This window comes from Hydra vulgaris, chromosome 04 (genome assembly GCF_038396675.1).
Source record: "Hydra vulgaris chromosome 04, alternate assembly HydraT2T_AEP".
NCBI classification, from domain to species: Eukaryota; Metazoa; Cnidaria; class Hydrozoa; order Anthoathecata; family Hydridae; genus Hydra; species Hydra vulgaris.
Window position 1 is genome coordinate 9982753 of NC_088923.1, and position 26283 is coordinate 10009035.

At 29.9% G+C, this 26283-nt stretch overlaps 3 protein-coding genes across 5 annotated transcripts; 2 read left to right on the forward strand and 1 right to left on the reverse strand.

Moving 5' to 3' along the window:
• The first annotated feature begins 2769 nt into the window (after positions 1-2769).
• LOC136079553 (uncharacterized) lies at positions 2770-11016 on the forward strand. Of its 3 annotated transcripts, none has more exons than XR_010638020.1 (5): positions 2770-2982; positions 6134-7064; positions 7321-7520; positions 8172-8331; positions 10769-11016. XR_010638020.1 is itself a non-coding variant. In XM_065795398.1 (5 exons), the coding sequence occupies exon 1, from the start codon at positions 4993-4995 to the stop codon at positions 5899-5901; it is 909 nt and encodes a 302-aa protein (XP_065651470.1). In that variant the 5' UTR covers positions 2989-4992; the 3' UTR covers positions 5902-6394; positions 6639-7064; positions 7321-7520; positions 8172-8331; positions 10769-11016. The 3 variants fall into 3 exon arrangements, 2 of the variants coding, with proteins under 2 accessions (XP_065651470.1, XP_065651469.1); XM_065795398.1 differs by lacking the exon at positions 2770-2982 and having other exon boundaries at positions 2989-6394; positions 6639-7064; XM_065795397.1 differs by lacking the exon at positions 2770-2982 and having other exon boundaries at positions 2989-7064.
• Positions 11017-15383: 4367 nt separating this feature from the next.
• On the forward strand, positions 15384-15884 carry LOC136079172 (52 kDa repressor of the inhibitor of the protein kinase-like). Its single transcript, XM_065794895.1, has one exon. It carries the CDS (start codon positions 15384-15386, stop codon positions 15882-15884), a length of 501 nt encoding a protein of 166 aa, XP_065650967.1.
• A 4159-nt stretch (positions 15885-20043) lies between these two features.
• LOC136079173 (uncharacterized) lies at positions 20044-23728 on the reverse strand. The gene is made up of 5 exons (XM_065794896.1): positions 23581-23728; positions 22931-23105; positions 22558-22876; positions 21809-22369; positions 20044-21765 (listed from the first exon to the last, which is right to left on the reverse strand). Exons 1-5 carry the CDS (start codon positions 23726-23728, stop codon positions 20044-20046), a joined length of 2925 nt encoding a protein of 974 aa, XP_065650968.1.
• Positions 23729-26283: the final 2555 nt, after the last annotated feature.

Below are 26283 nucleotides of genomic sequence, written 5' to 3' on the forward strand. Positions count from 1 at the left end.
AATAGTTTTTTTTTAAATAATCAATTCAATTTATTTTTATGGATAAATTTTAAATTTCAGCTTTTAAAAACTTAGCTTAAAAATTTAGCGTTTAAAAACTATGATCATATAATGTTTGAAACCCTCTCAATTTGAGAAAGTTACAAATCTAGCACTAGTGTATCTGAATATATCGTGTGATACTGAGATTGTTCAAACTCGCTCAATTGAAAAATCATTTCAACACATTGAGCTTAATACAGAAACTCAGTGGGCTATTATAACTTAGTTATATAGCTTGGTTTGTTCACATAAATTCCTGCTTACTATATTGTTCTCTATATCATCTAAATATTAATTCAGAATAATTGGAAAAAAGACATACTGAAATTTTTTAGTACGTATGTATTAAGTATTGGAGCACTGTCTTTGTTAAAGACGTGCTTTTAACCCGAGGAGAAATTTTTTTAAATTTTTTAGTTGAGTTTTATTGAATTAAAAAAAAAATCGCCGAAAGTTATTTTTCATCACAAGTCAAAGAACCATAAGAGATACACATAAATATCTTGATAAAAATTTTCAATGATAAATTTTAAAAATTGAAAACTCATCTTTTTGAAAGAAGAAAGTAATCACCTTAAACTAAAGCTAATCAAATAAAACTAGCTTTATGAGTTACTTTTTTGTAAAAATGGAGAAATGCAAGAAACTAATAATAAAATAAAATTTCAAGAGGAAATTAAAATAAATTTAACAAATCACAAAAGTGAATTAAAAAAGAGAAAATGGTCGAAATGATTTGAAGTTCGAAGAAATAGAAGAAACTAAGGAAGAAACCTGGAAAAAAAGCGAAAAAATAAATTAAATTACTACTTAAATTTGGCATAAAAGGAAATATATAAATAGAGAAAGCTCGTCGTACAGGGAAGAAAGAAAATAATGGCAAAAAATAAAAAAGAAAAATCATTGTAAAATCTTTAAACCACAAATATCGCTGAAGCATTTTGTTAGGTTTTTGTTAGAATTACGACTATCAGGTAAATTTTTTAAATTGGTAATAAGTTAATCACATAAAGTAAGTAAACATCAATAAAACGTGATAATCACACAATTTATATACAAAATAATTTAATCTTCCTAATAAACTTTCATATTGTCGTGCGTTGTTATTTATGGCCAAAAATTAGATTGAAGCTGAAATTATGAAGTTGATGATGATTTTAAGAAATCTTTGGTTATAACCAAACCAATCCATTAACCTTAGATGACAAATCTAATTTGCGTAAAAGTTATTATAATAAAAATAATTTTCCTGAATTTAAAAGCTTATATTTTTATCTTAATAAGGTTAGCAATTTTTAAACGATAGTAATGATTATCGTAAACGATAGTAATGATTATCGTAAACGATAGTAATGATTATCGTAAACGATAATAAATGATTATGCATTCATTTTCATAGCTTAATTAAATGTTTTGGAAACTTTTTTTATTTTATTCGGATAATTCTTTTAATTTAAATTTATTAACTGAAACCTGGTGTGTAGAAACAGATTTTAAAAATAATTCAAGTCTCGATCTTACAAGTTTGATCCAAATTTTTTAGAACGAAGTACATAATAAGCGAGGAGGTGGAGTTTTATATTTTGATATTTTGTATTTTATATTTGTATTTTATATTTTGTATTTTATATTTGATATTTTATATTTTGATATTTTATATTTTGACGAATTAAGAGTTTCTGACGAAAACAAAGAGATTTTACCAATTGAATTTATCAATAGGCGTTCAAAAAATATACTTATAAGCTGTTTCTACACGTCACCAACCGGAAGAATCGAAAACTTATGCAACATTTTACTAAAAATCCTTTTTACTAAAAATTCTTTTTAAAATCAGTTTTTGAAGAAAACTGATTTTAAAAAGAAAATAAATTGTTTAATCGCCGATTTCAACATAAACTCTTTTGATTATTACGAAAATCAAAATCTGTTTTTTTTGAACGTCATCCTCTATCCAATCATTATCCAAAAATAAAATATAATTGTATTACATGGCTGTAGACAACTTATTTAATTTAAGGATTTGGGAAGGGAAGGGGGTAGAGGGGCTATAAAGAAGAGGGGTGCAAACAAACTGTCTCTTAACTATGAAACATTTCAAGATTCAGTTGTAAGACCTTTTATGTATAGAGTGATATAACATATTTTCAGGGACTGCATAAATTTTCTTTAAATTGTCAAATACCCTGTATTCGCAGCTGTATTGCTCACATTATACCTTATTTCAAGTAAAAAAAGGTAATACCTAGTGGGCATGCATCGTCCGCACGACGTCCGGAGGACGGTACAATGCCGTCCGTCGGTCCCCGATATGAATGGACTTCCTGCGGACTTCTTGTGGACGTCAATTTCCACACGTATGCATTCGTATGGAAATTGACGTCCATAAGAAGTCCGCAGGAAGTCCAAATTTTCAACAATTTAAAACCGTACAGTTTTATATTGTTTGAAAAATGACTTCTGTGTTTACGTACTATTATAATAGTACTATTATAATAGTACTATTATAATAGTACTATTATAATAGTACTATTGTAATAGTACTATTATAATAGTACTATTATAATAGTACTATTATAATAGTACTATTATACTAGTACTATTATAATAGTACTATTATAATAGTACTATTATAATAGTACTATTATAATAGTACTATTATAATAGTACTATTATAATATATATAATAGTACTATTATAATAGTACGTAAACATGGAAGTCAATTTCTATATATAGAAAAAAAAAAAAATTCCTTTTATTATTGAAGTTTGAACTATAGTGTCCTGTATTTAAAAAACCAAAAAGATGTTTTGATTTTCCATTTTAAAAAAAAAAAAGTTTTTATAAAAGTTTGCTAATCTTCTGGTAACATTAACTTTATAATAAAAACAAAGAATTCCCAACATAAATAGGCGTTCAGAAAAAGAGAAAAAGAGAAGGTAATTTTTTAATTACATGTCACAGAAATATTTTTATATAAAAGATTTTTTCCCAAGCATATTCCTGATGTTTCCCTCAGGGCACCAACAGATTGTATTTGTACTCACTTAAAATTCACTTAAAAATCTTTTCTACTTGCAGGTTTGTAGAGGAAGATATATTCCAGAGTTTTGGATAATTTTGACAAGGAATAAGTCTTCATGGACTAAATTCATTAACTTTGCAATAAATAAATGTTGTTAGGAATATGTTTGGGGAAAAATTTCAACTTTCAACAGGGTTGAAGAACTTAAAATTACTTAAGCTGAATTAAAAAAAACATTCAACTGGATTGCCACTAAATCTTTTAATAGTATTCCTGATCATCCGACTTATTTACCACCTTATTATTATCACCTTATTATTATGACTTATTTATATCACCTTATTTCCAAGAAAAATGTTGTAATTTGCCACTATCTCAGATTGGGGCAAACTATAACAACAACCATGTTAAAAGTTTCTTTTGATGGACACATTATTTTTGTTTTTAACCACACTGATTTTAAATTTTCACCAATTTACTTCTCCTTCTCAAATAATGTTCTTTGAAAAATCAAAAAATGTTTTAAGTTTCCTTGGTTATTGAGTATTTCATTATATATGTTTTTATTTTTGTCAAAGAGACCAACATTTTCGATGGCGTCATCATCGTAATACTGTGTATGCTTTATCTGAAGTGGTTTCTCTTAGCCAACATAAAATTAACAATGATGAAGATATTCCAAATGTTAGCACTAATGAATATATTAGTTCAAATAATCAATGTTTTGATCTTAACTGCAGTTTTTCAAGTTCATGTAACAATGATAATAGCAGTGAGCATGACAGCAGTTCTTTCAGTGAGCCAATTGATGATTCTGTTTTAGTGAGCAATGATGAGAATGATATTTCTGATATAAACTCTTGTGAATCAATTACTGGAAAACTTTCTGATAACTTGAATAAGTATAATGATTTCTTAGATTCCCAATTTTGTAAATCATTAAAACTTTGGTCATTGAAACATGGATGTACCCGACAATGTGTGAATGAATTGTTAGCACTTCTGATTGAAAAAGGTCATTCTTTACCCAAAGATTCTCGTACGCTATTAGGTAGAAAGAATGAAAACGATGTAGCTGTTGTTGTAGACAAGGCATATGTATATTTTGGAATAAAAAAAAATATTGAAAGAATATTGAATTTACATGAATACCAATCACAGGATATTTGGTTAAATGTGAATTTAGATGGTCTACTTATATGGAAATCTAGCTCATATCAATTATAGCCAATCTTAGTTCAATTTGGAAAGTTTAAACCATTTATGGTAGCTTTATTTGGTGGCAAATCTAAACCAAAAATGACAAAGTTTCTTTCTGAATTTGTGCAAGAATTGAAGGAGCTCTCTAAATCAGTAGTAAACATAAATGGTAAACAATATAACTTATCAGTGTTTTGCTTTGTTTGTGATGCTCCAGCAAGAGCACTTCTAAAAGGCATTGTTCAGCATACTGGGTATTACTCTTGTGAAAGATGTACCCAAAAAGGTATGCAAAAGCATAAAAGGACTGTGTTTGATGATTTAGAAGAAAATGTTACTTTACGCAATAATGATATGTTTCGTAACCATTCTTACTCCTTTCCAGATGCCAGTGGGAAGCGACATCAATACTCTTATTCATGTTTGCTTCCATTGCCAATTAATTTTATACAAGATTTTGTATTAGACTATATAAAATGCGGTAGTGGTGTAGTGGTAGAGCGCTCGCTTCATAAGCGAGAGGTTCGGAGTTCGATCCCCACCACGTCCCTGGTAGTACTGCGCTCAACTTGTTTCTCCGCGCAGCGGCCTTGTTTGTCAAGGTTCGTGTTTCAGAGTTATAGAGTTGAGAGAGGGTTATAACCACATTTAAGTAGCCTCCTCATCTGTAGTGGCCTTCTGGGCCTTGGGGAGGTGAAATAACAAAGAAAAAAAAAAAAAATATATGCATTTAGTTTGTCTCGGAGTGGTGCGTCGTTTGTTACATTTTTTAAAAGGTGCATCTATTGATATATTTGATGGTTGGTTGTTGTCCGTGCACCAAAATATAATTTCTGAGCAGTTGTTAAAGTTTAATGGAAGATTGCCAAGTGACTTTGTCCGCCAACCAAGGTCAATATCAGAATTGAATTGGTGGAAAGCAACCGAGCTACGTAGTTTCCTTCTTTATACTGGTTTGGTTGCATTGAAAGGTGTACTAATTAAACAAAGTTACAAGCATTTTTTGAGTTTGTCGCTTGCTATTCGAATGTTATGTGAGAAGAACACTATTAAACATAATAGTAACATTGAGTCAGCAAGACAGCTGCTTAATTGCTTTGTTAAGAATTCCAAAGAGCATTATGGCTCTTCTTTTAATGTATATAATGTACATGGACTGTTACACATTGCTGATGATGTGGAGTATTTTCAGTGCAGCTTGGATGAAATATCTGCTTTTCAGTTTGAAAACTGCTTGTGTCAGATAAAGCGATTAATTCGTGGAAAACATAATCCAGTTATGCAAATTGTTTTGAGACTAAGTGAGCTTGAAGATACTCCATCTTTAAAGGAAGAAAGTATTTCAAAGATACGAGTTGGTGCAAAAGATTCATGTTTTTTGGTCTGTAATGACGTTGTGTTTGTCACTGTTATATGTCAAGATGGAGGCTTCCAGTGTGGTTTTTATCCAAAATCTGCACTTGAATATTTTTTTACTCATTTTGTTGACTCAAGAAACCTTGATATATATCGTATTAAAGTAAATGCCTGCCCCATAAAATGTATTATTCAAAGAACTGATCTAGTTCGAAAATGTGTATGCTTACCATATAGAAATAGTTATGTTATAATACCTTTAACACAAGATATGTAAACATGCTTGAATGGTTTTAATAAGTTATTCTTATAGCTCTTTTAGTGTATTTTTATTCAATGTTTTAAATTTTCACTTGCTTTCAAAGTACTCACTTAAAATTCACTCTCTCCTACTTGCAGGTTTGTAGAGGAAGATATATTTCAGAGTTTTGGATAATAGTGACAAGGAATAAGTCTTTATGGACTAGGTTCATTTTGCAATGAATAAATACTGTAAACTTATCTTTTAGATATTGGGCTGCATGTGTTGTCCTGGAAAATGGTTCAGAGTGGAAAACCATTGTGCCTTGTCCGTGGGTTGATACTTTACATCAGCAAATTTTCTGGCCATAAAACGAATCAAAGTCTTTGATTGGTTTATTGGCCAGAAAATTTGATGACATACCCAATAGTAGAGGTTTTGCTCCACCAAGGGACACGTGAGGAAGCACAGGAGTTGGTTGATTTTGCAACTACGGCTGAGGATGTATTATCTTCTGATGATGCCAATGGTATTTCATTAGTGTCTTCTTTTTTTCATTAGTTTTAATAAACTTTGAGGTGGTTTCCAACTCACATAACTTTTTCCACTAAGATATAGTATAATATTCAGCAAATTTTTATTATGTTTTTCTACCTCAGATCCACTGAGTCTAAATAATAATAGGCAGAAAAAAATCTTAAATTGTAAATTAATTTCTTTGGATAACTAAGTGGCTACTCTGTCCAGGGTTTTAGAGTTGTATATTTTTTTAGTACTGCCAAAAAAACACCCACGAACTATAAGTCCAGTTTTGGAATTGAAGAAATTATACAATAAGAAGGAGCCTTCCACGGTTGTAAACATAGGTAAAAAGCACTCCCAAGAAGAGATTCTTCCTGTCTTTGCATCATCATCATCATCAACTTTTTTGAATTCATCTATAAAAAGAATTAAGCGTAGTATTCCAAAATAAGACAATGAAAAAATTGCAGCACTCTCAGACACATCTCTCCATCTTTTAAGTAAAAACAAAATTACATCACCTACCCTAAATACTTCAGCATCTTCACCCAGTAAAACTAGAAGAGAAGATTTTTTAGGAGGCCCTCCTCTTCCTCGCTCTGCTAACAAAAGTTTTAAAACACCTAAAAATACCTTTGCTGATGGTGGAGCCAGGTTTAAGGAAATGACAACTAAACGTAAGCCCTTCTTTTAATACTTTGATTTTTCGTCAATAGTCCTATTTCAATTTTTTATATTTAATTATAGTTTTTATTACCAAAAGTCAAGGTCTATTGATAATATAAATTTACAAATATATTTTTAATAATCAAAAGGTTTTTACTTATTAATTAGTCTTAATCTCCGTGATGTATAAAGAAAAAAAGGTCCTGGCGATTAATTAAATGATTGTAAAGATAAATATTTTGATTACATAATTTAATTATTTTTTAGAGTTTCAGTATGTTATGTTTATGAAAATGGAAAAATTAGAGGAAAACCAAACCCATATCATGAATATGTTGGCATCTCTGATTGATGGTGATGAACTTGATGCAAATGTTGGAGTGGAGGACCTTTAGCCTATATCATCTATAGAAAAGTTTGACTTAGAGGAAATTAAACTTGAAAATAAAACTTATCGCAATAAAAAGGTAGTTAAAACTTGTTATTAGTTTGTGCAACAAATACCTTTTTTAAGTAACTTTGAGATTAAATAATACCTTCTTATTTAATTTACATTTTATATGTTCATAATTTTATGTTGTTGATAGTACCATTCTAAGAGGTCTAAGAGTTGGCTGTTAAGTGGTAAGGGTGAACATTTTCAGGTAATTTTGATAGAAGGGGAAACCTAATTATCACATATTTTTTATTGTACTCATTATTTTAACAATGTAAAACGGTTTTTGAGAGAGTATGCCATATATTATTATATATATAGTAGTAATATCACAATAAAAATATTCAGTCCTGATCTGCAAAACAGGTTAATGCCAGGAAGGTCATCCGGTTTTAAAAAGTTGCTTCAACTCTTCCAGAAAGTCATTTAAATTAGAAAATGGCATTATGGAAACATGTCCAAATCACGCAAGTGTAGAAATATGGACCTTAAACATAACAAAAAAAAAATTAAAAAAAAACAACATATTCATTATCATAAAATTTTGTGAACTGGAACTTGAATGAAAATTTATTGGTACTTATATGGTGCTTATTTGCAAGTTTTGAATGGAATACTATATATTTCTCTATCAAAATAAAAATTTTATAAAACTTTTTACCACAAAACTACATTTTTCTAGAAAATGGCTATAAAGGCGATTGGAGGAAAAGATGTACGAGCAAAGGTACGGCTTGGATTAGATGCCTTAATGGTTCGTAGTGTCCAAGATTTGTTTAGTAAAGATGGAAAAACTGGGAAAAGAGCGTTTTCAAAGACTATGCACTATCGCTGCTTGCTAAGTATGTATTTTCAATATTTCCATAAGGTTTACGGTATGCACTAGGGTGTCCCAAAAACATAATTTTTTTTTCTTAAGGATACTTCTCATTTTTTTCCCATTCTCTTAAGTCCACTAACACTAAAAATCAAAAGAATAAAAAATTTTTGTAGCCAGGAAGTGATAGCTGTAAAATTTGAAAAAATTGATTTTTTTGAAAATAAATGTCCGTTACATGTTGGATTAATATGTAATAAAATTTATTTTTATCTTTAATTTTGTTTTTAAAAAGTTAATAATGATGCCTAAGTACAGAATAGTGCTATTATGACTTTTTAAAAGCATATTTTGGTTTTTAGATTTGGGCTTGGGTATGTTTAGGCAAAATGTATCATACTTTCTTAGAATTTGATACATAAATATCTTTATTTTGCACTAATAAAAAACAACTTCATCAAATGGTTTTCATGCATCAAGTAAACATCTTTAAGAATTCCGGTATTATTAGATTTGTGCTCAAAAACATGCGTAATTTAGAGCTTTAACAAAAGCTCTAAATTACGCTCACCAAAAGGGTGTACCAGAAATAGTTTTATTTTTTCTTTTTGAGAACATTTCTAAAGTTTTTGCCATTCTCTGAAGTCCACTGAGGCTATTAATAACCAAAAAACAAAATCAGTTGTTAAAAAGTGATTTTTATAAAATTTAAAAGAATCAAATCTTTTGAAAATGAATGTTGTTTTGTTATCAATATTACTTAATTTCTTAGGACATTTTTCTCATTTTTTTGTTTTTTAAACACTTAATGTTGAATAGTAAGATAGCAAGGTGAATAATATTATTATTAGTGTGATGCATGCTTTTATTTTATATATGAATATGAATTTTAGGTTTTTGTAACAGGCTTGGTTACGCTTATTTAAATTATTTTAGGAGTCTCTTAATTATTCTTAAGCTTACAAAACCGTGTGCATTCTCGAAAACCTTGTGGTTAAGAAAAAAATCATCTATACTTATATATAAATATTTTTGTTTAGCAAAGCAATAACCACATTAAATGGTTTTCATGCATCAAATAAAAACTAACGAAAATTTCAGTATTCTGCTCATAAAGATGCCTGATTTAAAGTAACACGCAACAAAATGCTTATCACACACCTAATTTTTAAACATAACCTGAGCCTTATATGTTCATAAACGTATAATTCTTATATAAAAAACATGTAAAAGACAACTAGTTCACATAGCTTCTTGTGGTCCCCGTGTTAAATATCTCTGTGGTCAATGGCCTCTTGAGGAACTTTAGGGCCTCCCTTTTAATGTTGTTTAAAAACAACCTTTTGAAAGAACTTTACATCACTGCTTTCAACACTCCAACACTGAAGTTCTTTTATGGAGTTTTTACCATCTTCACAACCTTCTCTGTTCTAATTTATATGCAGGCAACGAATGTTGGAGGGAGACATTTCTCATTTTGTAGAGGATCTTATTGATGGGAAGATAAAATAGCACAGGAAAGCACTATGTGTAAGATTATATAAAGGCTGGTCACTCAGAGCGAGGTAGATAAGACGGAGCACATCAGGTTTGATTAGAATGCATAACAAGTTAGGTTGTTTTTTAAAAATATTAACAATAATTCATTCCATAGGTGTTTGGTAAATGCTTCATACCTGCTTGCCTATAGGATGACTAAGAATGTATCCTAGGTGATGAATCAGGAAACGAAAAAGATGATTAAAATGGCACATTTTAATTTGTCTGAGCAGTTTCATATGAGGAAACCAAAGCTACCAGTTGTTAGCAGGTCAACAGAGCTTACTAACCAGGGTTTCAATAGGTTGTGATTCATGCTTGTCGGAGCTTAATGAGCTGGTAGGATAGCTGGATTCATGTTGGGGAGTCAAAATAGCGGATAAAACGAAATTAGACTGTTAGATATTTTACATATTTAAAAAGTTTTCTTTGAAAAACGAAATTTTGCAGCTATCACTTTTACTGGAACAAAAAGTGTTTTTTTGGTAATTTTAGCCTATTTGGACCTCAGAGAATGGGAAAAAATTGAGAGGTATTTTTTTTTTTTTTTTTGGGACACCCTAGTACACACTAATCATTTCATGAATAAAGCTGAAGAAATTGAAAAATGTTTCTTCGTGCTAATTTTTGTATCATTAAAGACGTCCGTGAGCTAAAAGCTTATTGTGCTTTAGTATTAACTGTTTCCATAAAATTAAGTGAAATAACTCGATGACGTAGTGAAGTAATAATATAAAAATAATAATCCAAATTTGTATTTAAAAAGTAAACGTATTTAAAAAAATACAAGTTACATGAAAATGGCGTAAGCATGAAACACTTGTAATTTACAGTTAAAAAATTTAAAAAAAACGTAGTTTCATTAGCAATTTGGTGATGTAAATATTATTGATATGTTTTTACAAAAAAAAGTTTTCCCTTAGGAGCTTTTCTGGATCCTACAAAGAACTTGACAAAAGATTTAATCGATTTTAACGTTGGAGACTTACTCAAAAGAGCTGTTCGAAGTAGGGCTGGAAGTTTGAACGAAGAGTCTTAAGAGCCTTCTAATTAATGTTTTATTATCTTGTTTTGTTTTATGCCTGTTTAAGCAGAATTTATTTTGGCGATTTAGATTTTAAAATTATTAGTTAACAATTGTTTTTTTTTATGAATAAACGTTGTTCTCTGACCCGAGAGAGAATTGTACTTACTGAAGAATATTACAAATTAACAATATAGGAAATTTGTTATTTACACCTTAAGGTGTAAATAACAAATTAACTATATTAAGATATATTAAATATTTTATATATTTTTTATATATATACTTTTTTATATATATTTTAATATATTAAATATTTCTATATTAAATTAATTATATTAAATAACAAATTGACTATGTATAGTCATAAACAGCGGATTTTAACATCCCTATTTTGTAAAAAAAAACCTAAAATAAAGATATCCGTAAAACGGAGAAATTGGTGACGTCCTAGCGCCGTCTTTATTTCGTCCCTTTGGGACGGACGCAAAGCGTTTAATTTGGTTCGTCCTTTGGACGTCTCCGCTTCGTCCAGTTGGGACGTCCACTGGTCCAAAACGGATGTCTTTAGGACGTCCCACGGACGTCGTGTTGCCCACTGGGTAACTTTAAACAATCGGAGATTCAAACGTTTATAAAGAAGCTCTGTGTATATACAGATCCATGCGTTGTGCATTGTTACGCTATACATAGGATGCAAATCGCTTAAATATTATAAATACGATAACATAAATTGAATAGTTATTAGAACATTCCTATTTAAGTTAAGTTCCTCAACGGATTGGTAGTAAAGTAATGAAGGGCAAAATGAGACACTTAAGCACTAGTTTATCTAATACAACCCATGTAACAAGTATAGATAGCCTATAGATTTACAAATATACTCACTGTATATAATATTTACATTACTAGACTGTTTAAAATTGAAATAAATGCCACAAATAAACCTCTTAGATAAAGTTTAAACATAATAGGTAAATAAAATAAATATAAGGAAAGAATTTTTAATATGTTGCATAATAACAGTAAATATTACATATTTACAATAAATATACTTATTAGATATCGACAAAACAAATAAAATAAAATATCTCATTTTGCCCCGCAACATGTCGGCATTAAAATTGTTTAATTTTAAGACAATTTTATTAAACAAATTAATTATGGGTGTATAAAAATAATAGAATAATGTTTAATGATGAAAATAACACTCAAACTTTTAATGTAAAATTATTTTACACTCCATGAGATCAAAAAAGGCAATATAAAAAAAAAAAATAATAAAGCTTTAAAGTTCGTATACCTAAGGTATGAAATAATTGTCATTCTCTACATTTTTTTTTTGTTTCAAAAGAACTCGTCATATTTTTCCTAAAACTAAATGATTTTAAAACACACAATTTTAAAAATCTTTAAAACGATAAACTTTTGGACTATGATAAATAAATTTTGATTATGATAAATGCGATCTGCCTCATTATGCCCCACTGTCTCATTATGCTCCCCATTACTCTACCAATGCCTATTTTTCACCTAATTTGTCGTAATTTTACGTGGTAATTTACTATCTAAAAATGTTTTTTAAGGTTTGAAGTAAAATATGGCCTTAAAAAAGTATTTTTCAAATGCTTATGTAATGCGGAAAGTTAAAGAAAATAAAAAACGGTAAACAAAGTTTGATTTTGAAAAACAAGTGTCATATAGTATGAGGCCTTTTAAAACATTATCGCAAACTCAAGATTAGAAAAATAATTAGTAGCAGTAGTGACAGGATCAGTAAGAGATATAAGTTAAAACCACAAGTAGATGAAGTAGTGTCTAATAAAAATGTAGTAGTAGCGGTAGATACAGGATTAGCAAAAGATGTATTTTTAACAGTAGAAAAAGTGCTTAGAGAAGTCGATGAGACAATAGTTCTTGCATAGAAAGAAGTAATAATAGAATTCATTTCTACCTTTTTTTAAAGACGCTTACCTACCGCACCAGATAATTTTTGTTTTAAAGATATACCGCTGAAATAAATCATCGAAAACATTGCTATTTAGCAAAACAAAAAACAAAAAGTGGGGGTGGGGATGGGGTTAGAGTAGAGGGAAGAGGGGTTTTAGCCTCCTCCTTCCCCCAAGTTCTACTTGTCTACGGTCATGTACTAAGTATACATTTGTAATAAATTTTAATAAACAATATATTATTAAAAATATATCAGAATTAACAGAAAATGTACTACTAATAAATTTAATACAAGAATTGGTAGTTATATATATATATATATATATATATATATATATATATATATATATATATATATATATATATATATATATATATATATATATATATATATATATATATATATATATATATATATATATTTAGAAATGTCAAAATAAACTAATGGAAAAAAAATCAAGTTCAGAATTCAAGCATGTCAAAGAGCAAAAGGTTATGAAGGAAGCTGGCAAATCATTAACTAAAATTACGAATTTTTTTGGAAAATTGATATCTACTCCAAACACTTTTGACATTTCTCAAACAGATGGCAGTGATGGTAATGCTGCACAAGCATCTCGAACTGATGATGTTACAGCTCAACAATTGGAAATTGATGGTAATGCAGAACAACAATCTGGAAGCAATGGTTATACAACTCAACAATCTGACATTGACGAAAATACAGCACAACAATCTGGCAGCGATGGTAATGTAGCACAACAATCTGGCAATGGTGATAATGAAGCGCAACAATCTGATACTTTAGCTCATCTTTGTTATGATGTTGGATTGTTAGACATTGAAACACTGCCATTGTTATCCAATGCTGAAAAACTTAATATGTATGATAACCATCACCGATCTGTGTCAACACCTCTTTCTTTATCAGTTAATGAAAAAAAGCAACGTTTCCCCATTAAACTACCTAATAAAGATCCATACTTAAGGTACAGTAAGGAAAATAATGGTTTATACTGTGGTGCTTGTGTTTTTTTTTTTGCCAACCGGTAGTAAGGAAAGTAAAGGACAATTTGTTTTGACTCCAGCTGTTGACTGGAAAAAGTTAGCAAAACATCTTAAAAAATATGTTTCAAACAAATATCATTCATATGCTTTGGAGTGTTTGGATGATGCAAAGAGAATGTGCAACAACCCCAATACACAAATACACATAAAATTTGATACAACATTGCAAGAAAGAATCCGTTTTAACAAACACATTCTTAAAGAGTGCATTATTGAAGCAGTTCTTTTTTTAGGAAAGTTAGGTCTGGCATTCCGTGGATCTAACGAAAAGTTATCTGATACTAATACAAGTGTCAACCAAGGTAACTTTATTGCACTGCTTCAGCTTCTTGCAAAGCATAATTCAGAATTACTTCAGCATCTCAATTCACCAAGACTAAAGAATGCTACATAATTCCTGGAACAATCCAAAATGAACTTATTGACATTGTTGGTTATCATATGATTCAAGCTGATCTTCTCTTAGAAATAAAAAAAGCCAAATTTTATACTCTTTTGATAGATAAATTATCTTTACACAACAAAGAAAAGGTGGTGATTTCAGTTCGGTTTGTTGACTTTAAAAATATTATTCGAGAAGAAGTTCTTGATGTTATTCCAGCTGACAGAATTACAGGTTGTGCTTTATATCATTTGAAAAAAAAGGCTTTTAGACCATGGATGAGAAATTGAAAATCTTCGTGGCCAAGAGTATGATGTAGCAAGCAACATGCGGCATGGTTTGGCAAAGGCCATTTTGACAGACAATAGCTTAGCATTCTACGGACATTGTCAAGGTCACTGTGTAAATCTTGTTATATCCCACAGCTGCGCTTTTCCGCAAATACATAACGTGTTAGACAAATTAAAGGCTATAACATTATGGATCAACAATTCACCACAGTGAGAACGACTGCTTATTGAAATAATAAAAAAAGAAGCCGGAGCTGCGCACAGAAAAAGTCTCCTGAATATCTGTATTACAAAATGGATAGAGAATATTAATGGCTATCATTATTTTTATTATGCGCTATGCTAGATTGTTATTCTGTGTTATTGCCGATAAACTGCATCTGAATGTATACACCGGTAAAGATGAAGATTGTTCAAGCTGGACACCGGAAGATTGACGAAATGCATTGTCTTACAAAAAATGCCTACAAAACTTTGAATTCGTTTATACGCTGCTAGTAATTATACGATTGACATCATACCTGAGAGCCACAGCTATTTATTTACAAGGTCGAACACAAGATGTGATTGGCGCATACAAAGGAGTACAAGAAGTTGTATTAGAATTAAAACAAAGACGTAATGCTCAGCTTGAATAACTATCGGATGCCATCTTCACACATGCAGTAAGAACAGCAGAACATTTGGGCATCAATGTGGTAACATCAAGAGCAGTTCAACGGCAAAATTATTATCAGAATACTCCAGGTTATACTCCACATGAAGTTTGCAAGCGTAACATTCTTATTCCTTATTAAGATTACATTATATCGGACCTCCAATTAATGTTTAGTGAACAATCTTGTCAAGCAATAAAACTGTTGCATGTTATTTGTGAAAATGTATCTCGAGCTTCAATATGTGACATAATTGAAAGTCTTAAAGGTGTTGTCGAAATCTATAGCAACAATCTACCTCTGCCAGATTTGCTTGATAAAGAAATTATTCGCTGGAAGAACTTTTGTGACAAGATGGAAGATCCGAAACCAAAAAATTTACAAGCTTCATTATTGAAATGCAACAAGCAAGCTCTTCCAAATATACATACGCTTTTATGCATTGGATGTACACTTCCAGTAACCTCTTGTGAATGCGAGCGATGTGCGTCTGCGCTTCGTAGATTCTCAAATTATGTTAGAGCATCCATGAAGGATGGGCGTTTAGGAGCACTTACATTATTGCATGTGCATCGTGATAAGGTCGAAGCATTACAAAAAACAGAAATCACAAAACTTTTTATCAAACTTCATCCAAGAAGAATGGAACTGCCATCCTTAGTCATATGACACTGATTATTGTACATACAATAAAGTATTTTACAACAATATTTTATGGTATTTTACTTAATTTGATTTTCCGATTAATACGTTGTTGCAATGAATGCAATTTTATACTGTTTAAGCGCCTTTAAAAAAAGTGCTCCCCCTTCAAAATATTCTGGCTACGGGCCTGTTTAAGAATGCAATTTCCGCAGTTTAAATCGTTGAACAGTGTTTACAAGATAAAAAGTATTGAATAATACCTGTTAAACAATAAAAATATTTTTTTGAGTAGCTGTGGTCGCTTTTTAAACCAGAAAATTGTTTATTACATTTTAATTACTTGAAAAATGCAATGCGTAATCTATCATTTCTAAGTACTTGGTTGTTTTTTGTTAGAAAAAAAATTATCATAAGTTTTATTTATATATTCCTTGATAATGATTGAAAACTACTATTTATTATTTTGAATAAATATCTATAAAAAAGGATTTCTTTTTTAAAATTGAAACTATTATTTTTAATAGCAAACCTCTATGAGAAAGTTTAATAATAATGTCACGTTAGTTTCCGTTAAAATATGATAGCGTTAATGTTTTTATTAAAGTCGTTTTCACTTAAATGATCACAATTGAATAACTGTTTTCGGATTTATTTTACTTTTCTTTTAAATTCCAGCCATTTTTTACACAAACTACGTCATTTTTAATCTATTAAGAACCAGTAAATAAATAACAAAGGATGCGTTTTACGAACTTTGAAAAAAGTTCTATGACGAACAAAGTTCTTTGGAATGCATTAGTTAATGCGATAACAATTTTTTTTGGGTGCAAAAAATACATAAAAACGCAATATCTCTTATGCGCATGCACAAAATTCTAGAAAGCTGCTGTAAAAGATAAAATGGTAAATTAAGATAATCCACGTAACTTCTGGTATTTCTGATGAAAGGCTCTTTTACTTGTAGCCTATTAAAGCGATTCTTATTGTTTTAACGCTCGCTTCATTATGTATATATGGCTACCGCATACCGAAAAGAATCTGGCAACCCTGGCAATGTAGTGGATAAAAAAAAAAAAAAAAATTCAAGCATGACATTTAATCACACCATTTTTTATCTTAAAGATGTAGCTTTTATAAAATGTATATACATTTTTATAATTATTATGGGTTTGCATTTTAAGCTGTTGATTTAAATCAAGTTTTTTTTTTTCCAAAAAATTCAAGATTATTTTTTGTGTTACAAAGAAGCATAAAATAGTTAATGATTTTGAAACCTCTCCTTTTACTGCATAGTGAAATTAATTCATACATTATCTTTCAAATAAGTTATTGCAACACTATTTCAAGCGTAGGATGTCAAATAAATTTATTTCAAATGATGATATATTTAAAGTACTTTTTTTAGTTAAAATTTTACTTATAAATTGAATACTTTTGCGGTTCATGGTGGCTCAATAATTTGAGTCTTAAAATATTTTGTTCAATATGTAGATTAATAATATAAGTTTGATTTATAATCCGCGGATGTCCGCCTGTTGTCTATAATGATTTTTACACGTTTCTTGCAGGGGGCCAACATTTTAATTTTTTTTATTCCTAGGATCCGATCATCTTGTTTTTTTGCAAAACATCCGTTTTTTTGACATCAAAATAAACATATAAATAAATGTAGTTTGCTTTATGTCTAGAAGTTGCCTTGAGTTCATTTTTAATGACGTATTATTTTGTCTTTTAGTGACGTACTTTTTCCTTTTGTGTACGTACATAGTTTATAACGTAGCAATTACCAAATTATTACTCAAACAGCAAGAAAATTGCATGTTTTGTGGTAGATTATTCCAGCTTACTGAATTATTCTAATTCTTACGCAAAACTCAAAGTAGTTAGAAATGTTCCAAAAATTGTTGTTTTAACATTTCTAACGACTATTTGTTTTGAATATGTTTTGAAGATTTGAATAATGTTTTGAGCGTTTCTAACGGCTATAATTTAAAAACGCAATCGTTTTGAGTTTTGCGTAAGAATTGGAATAATTCAGTAAGCTGGAATAATCTACCACAGTTTTTTTTACGTTAAAATAATAAACTTTTAAATTTAAAACGAATAAATTAAAAAAACTAAGAAAATTTTTTTTCCGACTAACTCGTTGCATTGTTTTATAGCATCGGTCCCAGGTTAAATTATCTTTCTAATAGTGAAAATAGTAATAGTAATAGTGCAAATCTGACGCACCGCTCATGAAATGTCTTAGATTTACTAAAAATTGCTCAAGTAAACTCGCCCTATTCTTTGTTGGATATAATATAAAGATGCAGTGGCGTAATGAGGATTTTTGCGCACAGGGTAAAAATAAATAAAAAAAATTTTCACCATAGATTTAAATATATATTTTTATGTAAAATGTTTTTTTTTTTTTTTGCTTTAGTTTCTTTGGCGCCCATTTAAACCTTCACGCCCTAGACAATTGCCCCTTTGCCACCTCTCCTCGCAACGCGACTGTACAAATTTATAACACAAAAGAGTTATATTAATAAAATAAATTAAAAAATAATTATTACTAGAAAAAACTTCCGTATTACATTTAATAAATTTAAACTCAATTAAAAAATTGCAAAATTTCGTACAAAAACATCAACATTTGAAAACATTCAGTTGTAATTCTGTTTCGCTTCGCATACAAATTATTTAATGCGTCAGAGAAAAGGCGCTCACTTGGTGCACTGGTAGCAGGTGTGCATAAAATCATTGTTGAAATACAATATATTATTAGAAACACATGTGGATTTTGATGCCAAAAGTATAAAACATTTTGACCATGTACTGACAATTTTATATAACCATTAATTTTCTTTTATAAATCTAAGCTTATTGTTTTTTCACTATCATTTCCTGAATCATCATCTTCATCGTCAAATAAAAACTTAAATTTTTTTGATTTGGTTGTCACCTTTTTAACTGGAATTATTTCACAAACTTTTTTTTGTCAGGTAAAAATCCAACAAAAATTCCTTCATGCATTTTGAATTTTTTTTTTTTCTCATACTTTTCAAAGATTTGAAAACTTTTAAAGTTTGGATCCAAAAAAGTGAATCCCAACTATAAAAGGATCCAAACCATAATAAAAACGAACTGTTCTCTAAATCATATGAGTCTTTAAATAAGTTTTTAAAGATTCTAATAAATGCAATTTCAAAAGCATAATTAAAGGATTAAAGCATAATTAAAGCATAATTAAAGGAGGGGTTTCACTTTTATTCTTATTTAGTAGCTTTTCAAGGTACTTTTTACTTGGAATAATTAAAAAACATGTTGCATAAGTATCGCCTGAAAGTAAAACACTTACTTGATTAAAGCTTGCTAATGCTTTTACCGTTTCTTTTAAGTTAACTATTTCATCTTTGTCAAGCAAATTTTTTCTCATATCTTTGTATTGTTGTTTAGAATTAAAGATATCTTTTACGTAGGAGTGAAGTTTAAGCATTCTTTCTGCCATGAAAAACGTGGAGTGCCAACGAGTTTTCACATCTTGAATCAAATGAAGTGCGTGATTTCTTTCAACACCTTGTCGCATTTGACTTTCTTCTAATAAATCATTATGTTGAGATGAACGACTGAAAGATGTAACAATTTTTCTGCGCTTAGTTAATGTTTTTGCAATAAAAAAGAATTTAAATGAAATATCATTTTCACCTTCTTCAACTAAATCTATGACATTTTTTACTACTAATTAGTTAAATGTTTAAACTAACTTTTAAAGAATTTAAACAATTGCGTACGTTACTGCCTGTAATAATTGGTTTTAATAATTATTTTTTTTACGACAATAATTGAGAAGAATCTTAGCTTGGGTTGATACTTTCTTAAGAACCTCGTGTTAACAATATAATATATCCGTAACAAAAACCCTTTTGAATTCTACAAATCAAGAATTCAAGATAAACCGGTAATAAAATAACAAAAAGCCGTAATAAATCATAACACTTTTCACATACACCCCAAGGTTGACTTAGTCAACTAATAATATAAATCTTTTAAACGCCGCAAATTTTCACCTGCGCTCGCTGCCTGTCTGGTCGGCCGCTTACTAATTGACCTGCACGTTTCATCGGTAGCAATCACACCTGGTTCATCTTCCATTACTTTATTATTTTTATTTTCGATCATTTCGTTTGGCTTGTTGTTGCTAATTTCGAAAGGTATTAATTTTAGGTATTAAACAGGTTGTTCGAATTCCTTCTTTGGATAAAATTTGTAGATGTGCGCCTCGTACTTTTCCATCAGTTCCTCTAATAAGTTTCAAAACTTTTCCCATACGCCATTGACTTCTAGGGATCTTAGTATCATCTTGTATAAGAACTACATCATTCGCTACTAGTTGTTCGGTATATGAAGTTTTATCTTTAACATATAAATGGTGTTGTTTAAGTTCATTAAGATACGAAGTTGCAAATCTTTTCCAAAAATTAAATATTGCTGTTTTTAAAAATACTGTTCTTCTTAAAACATCTTCAGGTAGTTTATAAATTTCATTCAATTTATTATGAATATTTCGACCAAACATTAAATGGTATGGTGCTAAAGCTTCTTGAGTATCATCCTCGCTTATGTAATATAAAGGACGACTGTTTATCACAGATTCAATTTCACATAGTATTGTTTCTAATTCTTCGTAAGATAGAAGAGCCTTTCCAATCGTTTTCTTTAATGTAATTTTAACAGATCTAACTAAACGCTCGTAAAACCCACCCCACCAGGGGGAAGCTGGTAGAATAAACTTCTGTTTCACATCGTTCTTTGTCATAAATATTTTAACTTCTTTAGATTTAAAGGTTTTAAAATTATCAGAAATAATAAGTTCAGGATAACCTCTTCGTGCTGCAAAACGCTTAAAAGCTCTAATGAAGGTTGGAATTTTCATGTCAGGTGTGAGTTCGAGATGGATCGCTCGACTAGATGCGCAAGTCAATAGCAAAACATAGACCTTACAGACAACGTCCTTAATAATTGTTTTAATAAATAAAGGTCCTGCGTAATCCAAACCAGTTGATTGAAACGAATATAAATTATTAACTCGAAAATCAGGTAAATTTGGGCTGCTAGGTGGTAACAATGTTCTTCCTTGGAATTTCTTGCATATTACACATTGTCTAATAATACTTTTTATCGTTGATTGTCCTTTTATTATCCAGAATTGGGAACGTACTTTATTCAGCGATGATTCGATTCCATGATGCAAAACTTTTTCATGACAGTTACGAATGAGTAATATAGTGAACCAACTTTCGTTGCCTCGTAATATTAAAGGGTGCTTTGCTGTAAAGTTAGAGTTTTCAAATCTTCCTCGTAATCGTAGAAGTTTATCTTCATCGAATAACTTAAGTGAACTTCTTAACTTATCAAATCTTCTGTCGTTTGGTAAAATTCTTTGTTCATCTTTAATCCATTCATTGAGTGCATATTTGTACTCGTCTGTAGTCAAAATTACTTGTTTGTTTAATGGCAGCTTTTTCATTGTTTTTACCAAATTGTTAATAAATCGAAAAACATATGCAGTAGTTAATTTTTCAAATGAACTAAATCTACCTGCATCAATAACACTACTTAAACCTGGCGATGATTCCAAAACAACATTACAAACAACTACATTTCCCCCTCGTTTACATTCAGACATAATATCAACATTTAACTTGTTATCAACTGTAAATTCTTTAATCTTTTCATTCATATTTAACAAAAATTCTGGTCCTATTAACCAACATCCTAAATCAACTAAATTACTTATGCGAGGAGGAAAATCAGCTGGGTTCAATTCTCCACTAATGTGATTCCATTTTTGTCTTTCAACAATTTTTCTAATGGCATTCACTCTATTCTCTACCCATGGTTTCCACGTTTTCTCTTTTCCCTTAATCCAATACAATGCTACCTGAGTCACACCAACAAATTACTTTGTCAAATTTCACTCTTATACTCAAAACTCTTAACACTTCCTCTATAAGTCTGCTCAGCAACACACAACCTAATAGCTCTAGTCTAGGTATACTTATTTCTTTTAAGGGCGAAACACGTGACTTTGAAACTAAAAACTTTCTATTCACTTCAAAACATGTTTCTATAACTAGATAAATAATGGCACAATAAATAAACTTGGAGCTGTCACAGAATCCATGTAATTGAACACTCTTACTATCTTCATTAACTCTCTCAAACACAAATCTTGGAATTCTAACTGAACTTAACAACTCAAGGTCTTTTAAAAATTCTATCCATGCTAATTCTATTATTCCTGCTAAAATTTCATCCCATTCACTCTTATCTTTACAAATCATTTGAAATATAGTTTTTCCTCTCGAAGTTATCAGTGTTATAAAACCTAAGGGATCAAAGAAAGACGCAGCCATTTTAAAAATATTTCTTTTAGTAGTTTTGATTGCTTTAGCCTTTTTAACAAAATCTTTAAATTCAAAAACAAATTCATCTTTCACTATGTCCCACTCAATTTCTAAAATCTTTATCAAATTATTGTTATTATATTTATTTTTCATAATTTCACTTTCAAAATATTTTAATTCATCAACTATTAGATTGCATTCTGGGTTTTCATTTTTAATAGTTTCCTTTTTATTAAAATAATTTTGTAATTCCTGATCATTTGTTACCCACTTTCTTAATTCAAACCCTGCATCTAAAAATATACTTTTGGATTTTTTCCATCTAAAACTGTTTCACAGCCAGAGGCTATGTCATCTACATAGAGATTATCTATTAACCTTTCAATAAATATTTTATCATTTTTTAAATACTTATTCAGATGGTGTTTTAAAGTGGCATTTAAAAGAAAAGGACTGCTAGTTAAACCAAAAACAACTCTAAGAAATCTATATACAATTAATTTATCCTCCTCATCAGATATTCTCTCGTACCACAAGAATCTCAAGTAGTCTCTGTGTTCATAAGAGATTTCAATGTTCAAGAATGCTTGTTTTATGTCAGCAATTATTCCTATAGCATTGAACCTAAATTTTAGTAAAATATCAAATATTTTAGATAATAAATTCGGACCTGAATACAAGCAATCATTTAAAGACGGTCCCGTCGTAGAGCATGATGCATCGAAAATAGCTCTAATTTTAGTTGTATCTTTATCTCTTCGAATGACAGGCCTGTGAGGCAAATAATGTACACACCCTGGTTCTTTAAATATACCACACTCACTAACTCTTTCTATTATATTATTTTCATATTCTACGAAAATTTGATTATATTCAGCGATTTGATTTATATTCCAGTTTTTTATCGCCTAACCTATTTCTTAAATTAGCTAGACGTTTTTTACAAATATTGTAGTTATCAGGTAGAAGGTCATGTTCAGTTTTAAAAGGTAACTTGGTTATATATCGTTCTCCATTATGTGTGATATCCCTTTCAAACTGATGCATAACACAACTCTCAGGAGATTCTATAGTCTCAACAGACTATAGGATCTCCTGAGAGTTGTGTTATGCATCAGACCAAAATCTATTTAGGTCTTGCCTAAGCTCATCTACCTCACAGTGCATAGAATGACTCATAAAATATGACTCTGAGGCCTTTTGAGTATTATTTTTCTGTGGGATAGGACCACTTAATACCCACCCTAAAACTGTATCACTAGCTACTAAACTACCCCTTGTACTTCTAATGATTCTTCCAGACATAAAACTATGATAAAAATCTATACCTACTAAAATATCCACATGAAAATTTAGAGACCTGTCATCATGATCAGCTAATGAGAGTTTAGCTATTTGTTTAAACTGACTACCAGCTAATGACACATTTTGCCTTTGAAGAGGGTTACAAATAATGGGCACACATAACGCTTCCATATAAACACAATGATTTGAATATTTATGTTTGACCTTAAGCTGAACGACATTTAACAATTGTATTTTGTTCATTATCCTTCCCGAATGTCTTAATTATAATCTTTTCTTTTCTAATAATCTTTAAGGTTAATCTTTTTTGAATATTCTCGCTTATATAAGACCGTTGGCTACCACTATCATATAGGATTCTTGCACTTATGTTTGCTCTAGCTGTTTGCAACAAAATAGTTGAGAAATGTTGTGTCGCATGCCCAACAAAACTGTTTTCTTGTTTACAAAAGGAAATGTGATGCTTTCCTTTGCACTTACTACAAATATAATTTGCCTGACAATTCTTGAGTATATGATTCGTTCTAAGACAATTAAAACATCTACCTTGCTTTTTTAAAATTTCTCTTCTAGTTGAAAAATTTGTTATATTTTTGCATTCCCAAGGACTATGATTTTCTGAACAGTATACACAAGGATAATTATCCTTGTGTATAATGTTCAGATGTTTAATTAAACTTTATTTTTATTTGATTATCTTTTTCAACTGAATTTGCATAAGCTTTTTTATTATTATTTTTAAAGTTATGATTAATATTCTGTGAATATAATCCTGCAGTTGTGAAAGGCTGACTATTTACTTTTCTGTATTCAATATTTTTATTATTAGTTAAACAACACTCTTTTGCATTTAACTCCTCTCGAAAATATTTTAGTAATAAATCTATAGTCCAAACCTCCCCATCAAATTTCCTTGAAATTAACAGAACTAAATTGTCTGGTAATTTATCCTTTAAAATAGGAATCAAAAGACTTTCATTGGTGTTAGTTTCAACTTTTAATGATTTCAAATTTTGAACACTTGCCTCTATATCATTATAAAGTTTCCTTAATCCATCAACATTATCACTATTTTTCACTTTTACTAGTTTTAATAATGAATCCATGTGTGCAGAGATTAGAACTTGTGGGTTACCATATCGTTCGGTCAATAAAGAAACTGCTTCTCTATAATTTTCAGACGATAAGGTTAAGCCACAAATAGTAGTCAATCCTTGACCTCCTAAATATTTTTTTAAATAATTGAAGCAATCAATATCATATAGATCATCATTGCTATGTATAGCAACATTAAACTGATCCCAGAATGTTTACCATTCTAAAAAGTTACCCTTAAAAACTGGGAGTTCAATTTTTGGCAATCTGCAACTAATTTTATTTTTAGAGCTCTGTTCAGAATTATTTTCAAAACCTAATTTTACAGATTCTAACCTTAGATTCAATTCAGAAAATATATTGTGAAATGGAGCAGTTATTTCAACACTCGCTAAAACATCCTCCTCGACCTCATTTGGATCAAGTATATTAACTATTTCTTCATCAATGTTATTTAAATTGGTATAAGAGTCACTTAAGCTATTTTTCAAAGCTATAAACTTGGACTGTGAAGTTTCAGGGTCTTCTAAAGCTTGACTAATTCTACAACATTTTTTTGAAAGATACTTCTTAATGCCTTTCTTCTAGCTACCTTCCTACCTAATATTGCAGCCATAACTTATTCTCTCTATACAAATTTCTCGCTCACTCTTATTCACAATACTCACAATGAAATATGTATCAACAACAACAACAAATCTACTACTACTAGTTAATCAACAAAGCAACAATGTTTTTCTTACCAACACTTGTTGAAACTATTCGAATCCTACACCAAATAAAATATAAACAAAACTTTTGTAAGTCGAATCGATTCTTTTTCTGAGTTCAATAAATAATAAATGTTTTTTTCTTCACAATATTCTTCACTCAAGTTTCTTCTTTTGCATCGGGCGCCATGTAATAATTGGTTTTAATAATTATTATTTTTGCTACAATAATTGAGAAGAATCTTAGCTCGGATTGATACTTTCTTAAGAACCTCGTGTTAACAATATAATATATCCGTAACAAAAACCATTTTGAATTCTACAAATCAAGAATTCCAGATAAACCGGTGGCATATTTACATACTCCACAAGGCTATCGCCTTGTGCACACATGCGCCCGCGCACGATTTTTCGTACTTTTTTATATGAAACATATTTTTAAATTTTTGAAGAAGTACTTACTGTACCTATATATTGTTTTCTTTCTGACTATATTACTAAAACAAAAAAAAAATTTGAAACGCTGTGGTCGTCCACTTAAGTGTATAAAAAAGAACAAACCACAAAAACGTCCACGAAATTTGGCTTTAAATATATCCCAAGATAGAGCAAACGCCAAAAGTCATGGAGAAGGGCATTAATTACATTCAACTTTTCTTTTAAAATAAACCCTCACGATCTTTGTATAGTTGTGTACTTTAATTAAAAAAATGTTATTCTAATATACTTACGTGTTCTTTGATTACTATACATTTATAAAGCGACACTTCAAATGTAAACACAAAGGTAAATAAAGTATAGTATATAGTACGTAATTTAAAAATATGTTTCTTTATAAAAAAGTACGAAAAATCGTGCGCGGGCGCATGTGTGCTATCGCCTTGTGGAGTATGTAAATATGCAAACCGGTGTCGCGTTAAA

Excerpts from the sequence above, each read along its gene's own strand:
- LOC136079553 (XM_065795397.1), top strand. The coding sequence starts at position 4,993 with ATGCATTTAGTTTGTCTCGGAGTGGTGCGTCGTTTGTTACATTTTTTA.
- LOC136079172 (XM_065794895.1), top strand. The coding sequence starts at position 15,384 with ATGTTTAGTGAACAATCTTGTCAAGCAATAAAACTGTTGCATGTTATT.
- LOC136079173 (XM_065794896.1), bottom strand. The coding sequence starts at position 23,728 with ATGGAAGCGTTATGTGTGCCCATTATTTGTAACCCTCTTCAAAGGCAA. Across the intron at positions 22,877-22,930 it reads CCGTCTTTAAATGATTGCTT|GTTCAATGCTATAGGAATAA; the intron begins GTATTCAGGTCC and ends ACTAAAATTTAG. Across the intron at positions 21,766-21,808 it reads TAAGAGTGAAATTTGACAAA|GGAAAAGAGAAAACGTGGAA; the intron begins GTAATTTGTTGG and ends TATTGGATTAAG.